General features: G+C 33.6%; 1 protein-coding gene across 6 annotated transcripts; it reads left to right on the top strand.

Moving 5' to 3' along the window:
- Window positions 1-909: 909 nt before the first annotated feature.
- LOC100251296 (putative disease resistance protein RGA4) lies at window positions 910-9,920 on the top strand. Of its 6 annotated transcripts, none has more exons than XM_059735413.1 (8): window positions 910-4,751; window positions 4,884-5,505; window positions 6,106-6,370; window positions 6,693-6,772; window positions 6,862-6,929; window positions 7,018-7,175; window positions 7,851-8,058; window positions 9,621-9,920. In XM_059735413.1, exons 1-2 carry the CDS (start codon window positions 996-998, stop codon window positions 4,911-4,913), a joined length of 3,786 nt encoding a protein of 1,261 aa, XP_059591396.1. In that variant the 5' UTR covers window positions 910-995; the 3' UTR covers window positions 4,914-5,505; window positions 6,106-6,370; window positions 6,693-6,772; window positions 6,862-6,929; window positions 7,018-7,175; window positions 7,851-8,058; window positions 9,621-9,920. The 6 variants fall into 6 exon arrangements, with proteins under 6 accessions (XP_059591396.1, XP_059591393.1, XP_059591397.1 ...); XM_059735410.1 differs by lacking the exon at window positions 9,621-9,920 and adding an exon at window positions 9,067-9,416 and having other exon boundaries at window positions 6,702-6,772; XM_059735414.1 differs by lacking the exon at window positions 9,621-9,920 and adding an exon at window positions 9,067-9,416 and having other exon boundaries at window positions 7,952-8,058.
- Window positions 9,921-11,687: the final 1,767 nt, after the last annotated feature.

The following is an 11,687-nucleotide window of genomic DNA, read 5'->3' as shown; positions in this document are numbered from 1 at the left end:
TTAAATTGTCTTATTATTTTGCAATGTAGTTTTGATTTCCAAACTTTCCTCAAATATTTTTGGTTATATTTGATTCTTGGAAAATGACAACAAAAAATATAAAAAAAATATTATTTTTTAATGTTTGGTTTTCATATTGAAGATATCGGATATAATTAAACTTAGTTAAAAAATTTTGTATTTTCAAATTATTTATTTTTTATATTGAAAAGTTAAAATAAATAAAATGAGTTTAAAGAACATACAAAATAATTTATTAAATTAAAAACTATCTTTAATTTTTATTCATTTTTTTCTTCACATTTTCTATTAAACTTATGGAGAACCAAACACATCCTTAGTATTTTCCTTCTTTTTTTGTTAATGTTGTTTTCCCTTATCTTTTTCCATATTATTTAAAAATAATAAATTTGTTCCCTTTCTTTTAGGTTATGTTTGGTTTTTGAAAAATTTGAGGGAAAAAAATAAAGAGAAAAAATAAAATAAAAAAAATAAAAAAAATTTAAAATTAATAAATTATTTTTATATGTTTCTTCAAATTTATTTTATTTAATTTTCTTCGTTATATATAGATTAAATAATTTTAAAATGTATAAGTTTTTAATTAATTTTAATTTTATTTAATTTTTTTTAAAAAAAATTAAAGTGAAACCAAAGAGAAAACCTTTTTATTTATTTATTTATTTTCCCTGAGAACCGAACCTAACCTTAGCATTTTTCCAAATTTCGGATCCAAAAGTAACTGAATGTTACGAAAAAAAATAAAATGAATGAAGTACAGGAGCATAAATGGTACATCAATTTTATATTGACTACCGTGTTGACTTGTCCACCGAATCCATAATATCAGCCAGTACCCATGTGACTTGGCCCATCCCATCCACCCCTATAAAGATATCTCTTGCTTTGTTTCCTATTCTCTCACAATTCCCTCAGCTTCTCATCTTGTACGTGCTGTATTTTCTTGGCTTTCTGCAACTTTGAGTTGTTCCAAAATGGCTGACCAAATTCCATTCGGTGTTGTGGAGCACATTTTGACCAACTTGGGGTCCAAGGCGTTTCAAGAAATTGGATCCATGTATGGTGTTCCAAAGGAGATGACCAAGCTCAATGGGAAACTGGGCACCATCAAGGCTGTGCTTTTGGATGCTGAGGAGAAGCAGCAGCAGCAGAGCAATCGTGCAGTCAAAGATTGGGTCCGGAGGTTCAGAGGTGTTGTTTATGACGCAGATGACTTGCTGGATGACTATGCAACCCATTATCTTCAGCGAGGAGGATTGGCAAGGCAGGTCAGTGACTTCTTCTCATCTGAAAATCAAGTTGCTTTTCGTTTTAAGATGAGTCATAGACTCAAGGATATCAAAGAAAGGATAGATGATATTGCAAAAGAAATCCCCATGTTAAATCTGACTCCACGGGACATAGTACTACACACACGGGTGGAGAATAGTGGGAGAGACACCCATTCATTCGTGTTAAAATCTGAAATGGTAGGAAGAGAAGAAAACAAAGAGGAGATAATAGGGAAGTTGTTGTCGTCCAACGGTGAAGAAAAGCTTTCGGTTGTTGCCATTGTAGGCATTGGGGGGTTGGGTAAGACCACCCTTGCTCAATTGGTATACAATGATGAAAGAGTGGTCAATCATTTTGAGTTTAAGATATGGGCTTGCATTTCTGATGATTCTGGTGATGGTTTTGATGTTAATATGTGGATCAAAAAAATTTTAAAATCTCTGAATGATGGGGGTGCTGAAAGTCTGGAGACTATGAAAACTAAGCTTCATGAAAAAATAAGTCAAAAGAGGTACTTGCTAGTCCTCGATGATGTTTGGAATCAAAATCCTCAACAATGGGATCACGTGAGAACTTTATTAATGGTTGGTGCTATAGGTAGTAAACTTGTAGTAACCACCAGAAAACCTAGAGTTGCATCACTCATGGGAGATAATTTTCCAATTAATTTGAAAGGTCTTGATGAAAACGATTCTTGGAGGTTGTTTTCAAAAATCGCATTTAAAGATGGAGAGGAGGATGTGCATACAAACATCACCCAAATTGGAAAAGAAATTGCAAAAATGTGTAAGGGAGTTCCTCTCATTATTAAGTCTTTAGCAATGATATTGCGGTCTAAAAGAGAACCGGGGCAGTGGTTGTCTATTAGAAACAATAAAAATTTGCTGTCACTCGGAGATGAAAATGAGAATGTTGTAGGGGTGCTGAAATTAAGTTATGATAATTTGCCAACTCATTTGAGACAATGTTTTACATATTGTGCTCTATTTCCAAAAGACTATGAGATTGAGAAAAAGTTGGTGGTACAACTATGGATAGCACAAGGTTATATTCAATCTTCAAATGATAATAATGAGCAATTAGAGGATATAGGGGATCAATATTTTGAGGAATTATTGTCAAGGTCATTGTTGGAAGAGGTTGAAGATGATTTTAATGATACATTAAGTTGTAAAATGCATGACCTTATACATGATCTTGCACAATCAATTGTAGGATCTGATATCCTTGTTTTAAGAAGTGATGTAAATAACATTCCAGAAGAAGCTCGTCATGTATCATTGTTTGAAGAGAGAAATCCTATGATAAAGGCTCTAAAGGGAAAATCCATAAGAACCTTTCTTTGTAAATATTCTTATAAAAATAGTACAATTGTAAATTCATTTTTTCCGAGTTTTATGTGTCTACGTGCATTGAGTTTTAGTGGTATGGGTGTAGAGAAGGTGCCAAAGTGTTTGGGCAGATTGAGTCATTTAAGGTATCTTGATCTTTCCTACAATGATTTTAAGATACTTCCAAATGCTATTACAGGGTTAAAGAATTTGCAAACACTAAAACTCACAAGATGTTGGAGTTTAAAAAGAATTCCAGACAACATAGAAGAATTGATCAATCTTAGGCACTTGGAGAATAATGGATGTTTTGACTGGACTCATATGCCACATGGAATCGGCAAGTTGACTTTACTTCAAAGTCTACCATTGTTTGTGGTTGGGAATGATATAGGGCGGTTAAGGAATCACAAAATTGGTAGCTTGAGTGAATTGAAAGGCCTTAACCAACTAAGAGGAGGGTTATGCATAAGTAATCTTCAAAACGTGAGGGATGTTGAACTGGTATCCAGGGGGGAAATTTTGAAAGGAAAACAATATCTTCAGTCCTTGAGATTGGAATGGAAACGGTTGGGCCAAGGTGGGGGGGATGAGGGTGATAAGTCAGTGATGGAAGGCCTTCAACCACACCAACACCTAAAGGATATCTTTATAGAAGGTTATGGAGGTACGGAGTTTCCAAGTTGGATGATGAATGATGGGTTGGGTTCCCTGCTTCCCTACCTAATTAAAATTGAAATTTCGAGATGTTCAAGATGCAAAATTCTGCCACCCTTTTCTCAACTCCCTTCTCTCAAGTCTTTGAAGCTTGATGATATGAAAGAAGCGGTGGAGTTAAAGGAGGGTTCATTAACAACGCCACTCTTCCCATCTCTTGAATCGCTCGAACTCTCTGACATGCCAAAGTTGAAGGAATTGTGGAGGATGGACTTACTAGCAGAGGAAGGTCCTTCATTTTCTCATCTTTCTCAATTAGAGATCAGAAATTGTCATAACTTGGCATCCTTGGAACTGCATTCATCTCCTTGTCTTTCTCAATTAGAGATCATCGATTGCCCTAGCTTCTTATCCTTGGAACTGCATTCATCTCCTTGTCTTTCTCAATTAAAGATCAGCTATTGCCATAACTTGGCATCCTTGGAACTGCATTCATCTCCTTATCTTTCTCAATTAGAGGTCAGATATTGCCATAACTTGGCATCCTTGGAACTGCATTCATCTCCTTGTCTTTCAAAATTAGAGATCGGAAATTGCCATGACTTGGCATCCTTGGAACTGCATTCATCTCCTTGTCTTTCAAAATTAGAGATCATATATTGCCATAACTTGGCATCCTTGGAACTGCATTCGTCTCCTTCTCTTTCTCAATTACATATCGGAAGTTGCCCTAACTTGGCATCCTTCAAAGTGGCTCTTTTACACTCTCTTGAGACACTATCTCTGTTCACAGTTAGATATGGTGTGATATGGCAGATAATGTCTGTCTCTGCTTCGTTGAAGTCTCTGTATATTGAAAGCATAGATGATATGATATCTCTCCCGAAGGAGCTACTTCAACATGTTTCTGGCTTGGTAACGTTACAGATCCGTAAGTGCCATAACTTGGCATCCTTGGAACTGCATTCATCTCCTTGTCTTTCAAAATTAGAGATCATATATTGCCATAACTTGGCATCCTTCAATGTGGCTTCATTACCTCGTCTTGAGGAACTAAGCCTGCGTGGAGTCAGAGCAGAGGTACTGAGGCAGTTCATGTTTGTCTCTGCTTCTTCTTCATTGGAGTCTCTGAGTATATGCGAGATTGATGGTATGATATCTCTCCCAGAGGAGCCGCTTCAATATGTTTCCACTCTCGAAACTCTCTACATTGTTAAGTGCTCTGGTTTGGCAACATTACTACACTGGATGGGCAGCCTTTCCTCGCTTACGGAACTTATTATTTATGACTGCTCTGAATTGACATCACTGCCAGAAGAGATCTATTCCCTTAAAAAACTGCAGACATTTTATTTCTGTGATTATCCACACCTAGAGGAAAGATACAACAAGGAAACAGGTAAAGACCGGGCCAAGATTGCTCATATCCCACATGTTCGTTTCAACAGTGATTTGGATATGTATCGGAAGGTAGGTCCGAAATCCCTAACCTTTCTTCCCATTTTTATTATTTAAGAATCAAAATGCAGAAATTCGGATATGTTGGCACCTCATATGTTTGTTTAAATGCTCACATCAATAACTTTTTGAAAAATTTTCCAGATTGGTATATTTGCTGATGCTGTGCACTAAACTAATCATTTTACTTGGAGTTGTACATTCTAAGAGTTTGAGGAAATACTGAGGTCTGGTATGATAACTCTCAATCCTTGGAACTGCATTCATCTCCTTCTCTTTCTCGATTAACGATCCATGATTGCCCAAACTTGGCATCCTTCAATGTGGCATCATTACCTCGTCTTGAGGAACTAAGCCTGCGTGGAGTCAGAGCAGAGGTACTGAGACAGTTCATGTTTGTCTCTGCTTCTTCTTCATTGAAGTCTCTGCGTATACGGGAGATTGATGGTATGATATCTCTCCCAGAGCAGCCGCTTCAATATGTTTCCACTCTCGAAACTCTCCACATTGTTAAGTGCTCTGGTTTGGCAACATCACTACACTGGATGGGCAGCCTTTCCTCGCTCACGGAACTTATTATTTATGACTGCTCTGAATTGACATCACTGCCAGAAGAGATCTATTCCCTTAAAAAACTGCAGACATTTTATTTCTGTCATTATCCACACCTAGAGGAAAGATACAACAAGGAAACAGGTAAAGACCGGGCCAAGATTGCTCATATCCCACATGTTAGTTTCAACAGTGATGCCTATTTGCAATGGAGGTAGGTCCGAAATCTCTAACCTTTCTTCCCATTTTATTATTTAAGAATCAAAATGCTATGTTTTCATTTTGTCTTGGTAATTCTTTTATATTGACACTTCATATATCTATGTTGCAATTTAGCAGCTTTTGTTAGATAACGAGTATGGGGTTGGGTTTATCATGTTACCATTCCAAATATTCTTAAAAAAATCATCAAGGCTTTGTTTGGTTTCTTGAAAATTCGAGGGAAAAAATAGAGAGAAAAAGTGGAAGTCAATAAATTATTTTTATATATTACTTTAAACTCATTTCACTTTTTTTTAACTATTTGATTTAAAGATTAAATAATTTGAAAATGTATAAATTTCTAATTAATCTTAATTATATTTGATTTTCTTTGGTATTTTCCATAGGACAATTAAACTTGAGAAAATCATTTTCTTTAACATTATTTTCTTAGTACTTTTCGGGAACCAAACATAACCTAAATGTTCTAGTTTAGTTTAGCAGCTTCATCAAATTAGATAGACAACCTCACATCTCTTATTCAACTGAGGTGCTATGTTAGTTAATGTTTTGTCTCTACTTCTTCATTGAAGTCTATCTATGGGATGCACAGATGATATGATCCAAACTCAAATTGAACACTGCTCTTATTTTGCAACATTACTGCATTGGAAAGGCAACTTAAACTCACTTATAGACCTACCTATTGGTGACTGCATTGAATTGACATCACCTTGGAAGAGATGTGTTCCACATGGAAAATCTTTCATTATATGCACCTACTTGCAAGATACCAAAAGGAAACAGGTGAATACTTGCCCAAGAATACAGAGGGCCACACTTGGTGAAGGTTTCATCAGTAAGGAGAACCATTTCAAGTATGAAATCCTCCCTTCTCATTTTCTGATGACTTCATTTTTATTCAATATCCATTTGAAATTATTTAAGTTCATTTTCTTTAGATATTATATTTTCTTGCTTGCTCAATAATTTCATTCAAGTAAATTGTTTGGATATCACATTTTCTTTGGGGTTTTTTTTTTTCCTTTTAGAATAATTTCAAAATGTCATTTTTAACTATTCACAAAATTTGATCATAGTTGAGTGATTAAAATTCAAGTTTATTCTTATTATCATTAGTAGTTATTTGATATATTCGTTTGCTAATACAAAAATAAGACTAACAAGTAATGTGCATAGAGTTTGTAGAAGAGAAGAAAGATTTGATCCAAGATATTCCTAAAGATCGGAAACTTTCAGAGCCACCCAAGATCCCACAGGTTGAATTCGGATTCATCTAGTTTACAATCCATTAATTCTACTTATATCATCTTTGTTATGTTACAATTTGCCTTTACTTGTTATGCAGCCTACCTTAATAATTTGGGGAGACCAAGATAAGGTATTCCTAGTAGAACTAGCTCACAAATTGAAAAGGTAAACTTGTATCACTTGCCTACATGCCTACAACAATACAAACACTAGCTCATGTCTTTCTCACTATTGAAATTGTTATTGCGTGCAGGCATTTCAGGCGAGGAGGCCCAACTTGTGATCATAGAGCATACTTTTATCATAGAAAAGCCCAAGGAAATATTTAAGCACTTGAAATCCTTTCTCATTGATTTGCTTTCACCTCCTAAGCAACACCTAGAACCACTCCCACCATGACGAAGTTAAAAGGTACTAATGTAACATTCTCAATATATTAGAATATATCGAAGGAAGGGTGGCCACATATGAAGACCCTATTCCAAGGTCAAATTTTAGATTTTTGTGTTTTTCCTATCACTATTCCTATACTATTACCAGTGCACCTTATTTGTCAAGATGATTAAAAGGGAATTCCCTAGGATAATTAGTGTCTCAAGTGATCTTGAGGTTCATAAATTTTTGGTTTCCACAAGATAGGTGCCAACTATTTTTTTTTTTTTTTTACACCCATGCAATATTCCAGTCATCTATTAACAAGGGCTAAAATTTCTTGTAGAGAATAGAATAAAGAACTAAATTACATGAAAATAGGACATTATTATTCTATTTACAAGTAAGGGCCAAAAATTATTGAGGGTCATCAAGCACATTGTTCCTAAAATAATAACATCCATGTTATTGAGCAAAAGTTTTTTATATTGGCACCTCATATGTTTGTTTAAATGCTCACATCAATAACTTTGAAAATATTTTCCAGATTTTCGAAAAATTGTAATGTTGTGCACTAAGCTAATCATTTTACTTGGAGTTCTATATTCTAAGAGTTTGAGAAAAAACTGTTTGATATGACAACTCTCAATCTTAAATGTTGTTTTGTGTTTGGAATATTACTGCACTTGATAGATGCCCTCACCTCTCTTACAGAACTTGGAATTCATGGCTACCTTGAATTGACATCCCTGTCAAAAGATATGTTCCCTCAAAAGCCTGCAAACACTAAACAATTTGCATTTGTTCACACTTAGAGGAAAGCTGCTGAAAGGAAAAGTGAAGACTAAGCAAAGATTGCTCATATCCCACAAATTGATATCATACATCCATGAAGATTGAACTGATACAAAATGCCTTTCAGGTTCGAAATCCCTAACTTTTCTTCTTATTTTCTATGACTTCATTTTTATTATCTTACATTCAAAAATCCTCTGTTTTCATTTGTTTTGGTAGTTCTTTTTATTTGCACCTTATTTGTTTTATTAAATGCTTACTCCTTTGAAAATGTTTACATCTTCAAATCATTTTGCTTGAGTGTTTTGCATTCTAAGAGTTTGAGGAAATATTGAGCTCTAATATAAATAGTATTGGTCATAGAGTCTTCCTTTCTTAAGAAGCTTACCATTAACCTAATGGCCAAAGGATTCCAAAAGGAAACAACTTTGGGTTGGCTTGAAGATTTCACATGATCCAAACATTCGTATTTACTAGATGCCTGATACAAAAGAAATTTTGCTCTCTTTTCAATTTAGCCATTGATGTAGTCTAAATGTTTTATTAGAGCAATAATTGTCAAGTAAATGCAAAATAGAGAATGGTGTTAATGAATTCAGTACTTCATCTATGTTGTAGACTTGTAGTTTAGCAGCTTATGTTGATAATGAGTGTGAGGTTGGCTTTATCATGTCACTGTTCCAAATATTCTTAAAAAAAATCATTTAAGCTCTATTTGGTTCTTAGAAAATTTGAGGGAAAATGTGAGGAAAACAAAATAGAGAAGAAAAGTGGAAGGAAAAAAAAGTGAAAGTCAATAAATTATTTTTGTATGCTACTTCAAACTCACTTCACTTTTTTTAACTCTTGAATATAAAGATTAAATCATTTGAAAAATGTGTAAATTTCTAATTAATTTTATTTATATTTGATTTTCTTTGGTATTTTTCAAAAGACAACCAAATATGAGAAAATCATTTTCCTTAACATTTTTTTCTTAGTACTTTTAGGGAACCAAACATAACCTAAGTGTTTTAGTTTAGTAGTTTCATCAAATTAGATAGACAACCTCACATCTCTTAGTGAGTTGAGGTGCTATGTCAATTAATGCTTTGTCTTTACTCTTCCTTGAAGTCTCTATCTATTGGATGCACAGATGATATGATCCAAACTCAAATTGAACACTACTCTTGTTTTGCAACATTACTGCACTCGAAAGGCAACTTCAACTCACTTATAGACCTTCCTATTGGTGATTGCACTGAATCGACATCACTTTGGAAGAGATGTGTTCCACACATAAAATCTTTCATTATATGCACCTACTCGCAAGATACTAAAGGGAAACATGTGAATACTTGCCCAAGAATACAAAGGCCATACTTGGTGAAGGTTCCGTCAATAAGGAGAACCATTTCAAGTATGGAATTCTCATTTCTTCTCATTTTCTTATGGCTTCATTTTTATTCAATATCTATATGAAATTATTTATGTTCATTTTCTTTAGATATTACATTTTTTTGCTTTCTCAATAATTTCATTCAAGTTCTTTTGGATATCACATTTTCTTTGGTGTTTTTTTTAGAATAATTCAAAATGTCTTTTTTAATGGTTCACAAAATTTGATCACAGTTGAGTGATTAAAATTCAAGTTTATTATTATTATTATTATTATTATTGGTTATTTTATATATTTGTTTTCTTATACAGACAAAAGACTGGCAGCTAATGTGCATATCCTTTAGTGCACCCTTGTGAGTCATCCTAGCTTTGATTTGTATTTGAGCTATCATTGACCTAGGTTGAGGAATTCATTCTTGTAAAAATTGAGTGTTAAATCCTTCAAGAGGTTTGAATGTTGAAGAGATTATGTAAGAGCCCATTGGAGCCAGAATCCAAGTGTAAAGGAAATTGGAAGCTTGGTTGAAGCTTCAAGTTAGTGGAACCCTCACTCGGTTAGGAGATTGAGGAGAGTGGACGTAGGCAAGGAAATGCCGAACCACTATAAAATCCGAGTTTAAATTCTCTAACTCTATCTCTTTATTTTTTATTATATTGTGCTTGAATTTGTTGTGTTGAAAAAGTTTTTGAAAAACTCAATTCACACTCTTCTTAGGTGTTTTTCTCATTTAAGCATAGCCTTTATTTTCTCACACTTGAAATCCTTTCTCATTAATTTGCTTCCACCTCATAAGCAACCCTCGGAACCACTTACACCATGACAAGGTGAAAAGAAACTAATGCAACATTCTCAATATATCAGAAGATATCAAAGGAAGGTTGGCCACATATGAGAACCCTGTTTCTAAGGTAGAATTTTAGATTTTTGTGTTTTTCTTGTCACTGTTTCTATACCATTACTAGTGCACCTTATTTGTCAAGGTGATTAAAAGAGAATTCCCTAGGATAACTAATGTTTCAGATGATCTTGAGGTTCATAAATTTTTGGTTTCAACAAGATAGGCGTCAAACCATTTTTATTTTTTTCTACACCCATGCAATATTCCATTCATTTATTAAAAAGGGCTAAAATTTCTTGTAGAGAATGGAATAAAGAACTAGATTAAATGAAATAAGACATTATTAGTCTATTTACAAGTCAGGGCAAAAAATTCTTAAGGGTCATTAAGCAAACTGTTCCTAAAATAATAGCATCTATGTCGTTGAGCAAAAGTTTCTTGAAATTACATTAGCATATAAAACAAAACTAATTTTTTATTTATTTATGTTCACACCTTATCCATTTGATAAAATGCTTAAACAAGTAAGTTTGATTTTTTTTTTTTGTTGTCTTCAAATCAATTTAAATTTTACATTCAAAAGTTGAATTAATTGTTTTTTTTTGGAAAATTTAACCGCACTTTAGAAGTTTGTGATTATTCTTTGGTCCATCTTAAAATGAGTTCTTGCATTCTTCCATTCCTCTAATTAAAATCACAATAAAAAGTTTTAGATTGACCTAAAATTTTCTCATGGCCTAGAAATTCATATCTACTAGATGGCTAAAGCAAAAAACACTTCTGCCTTGTGTTTTAAGTAATCCCTGTCTACTATTTGTTTATTGAGAGCATCATACAAGTTATGATTATATTTCTTAATTTTTTTATATGATAAGACGGTAACTGGATTGAGAAAGATGCAACTTGTAGAGCAGAAAATTTCTTAACTACTTCCCTTGTATTTGCTTTGTGTGTATCAACTGTTTTGTTAATTATTTTTTAAAAATATCACTAAAACAAACCTATTATGTCAGTGTTCTCTATTGTTATGTATCATAATTTAGCTATTTTTTTTCCCTAAAAATCATGCTTGTTATTGTGTTAATCAGTAGGTAGCATAAGAATTATTTTGTTCAAGTTATTTTGTATTGGCATTCTTCATGTTTCAAAATATTGTCAGAGTAGCAATTTTACTGCAGATATAATATTCTCAAATCAATGCAAAAAAGGACGATTGTGGGGCTTGGGCACAACCTTCCTTGAATAGTTGAATTGAGGGTTTCTATAAACTAGGTCTCTATATCAACAGATTCTACATTTCATCACTATGGAGACCTTACAATAAATATCGCAAAAAACTTGATTTACTATAGAGTAAGGATAATCCTAAGGACTTAAAAGCTTGAGTTGTCTCTTCCATGGTAGCTTCAGATCTCTTAATGAGCTCCAAGTCATTGTCTACCTTGAATATAAATCACTGCTAGAAGTATGTGCCCTCAACATTCCCATGTTCCCGATATTGACTAGATATTTGTTGCTAATTCATGAAGAATTGAAG

This window comes from Vitis vinifera, chromosome 19 (assembly GCF_030704535.1).
Source record: "Vitis vinifera cultivar Pinot Noir 40024 chromosome 19, ASM3070453v1".
NCBI classification, from domain to species: Eukaryota; Viridiplantae; Streptophyta; class Magnoliopsida; order Vitales; family Vitaceae; genus Vitis; species Vitis vinifera.
This window is presented reverse-complemented; position numbering and strand designations above follow the sequence as displayed.

Excerpts from the sequence above, each read along its gene's own strand:
- LOC100251296 (XM_059735413.1), top strand. The coding sequence starts at position 996 with ATGGCTGACCAAATTCCATTCGGTGTTGTGGAGCACATTTTGACCAAC. Across the intron at positions 4,752-4,883 it reads ATTTGGATATGTATCGGAAG|ATTGGTATATTTGCTGATGC; the intron begins GTAGGTCCGAAA and ends AAAATTTTCCAG.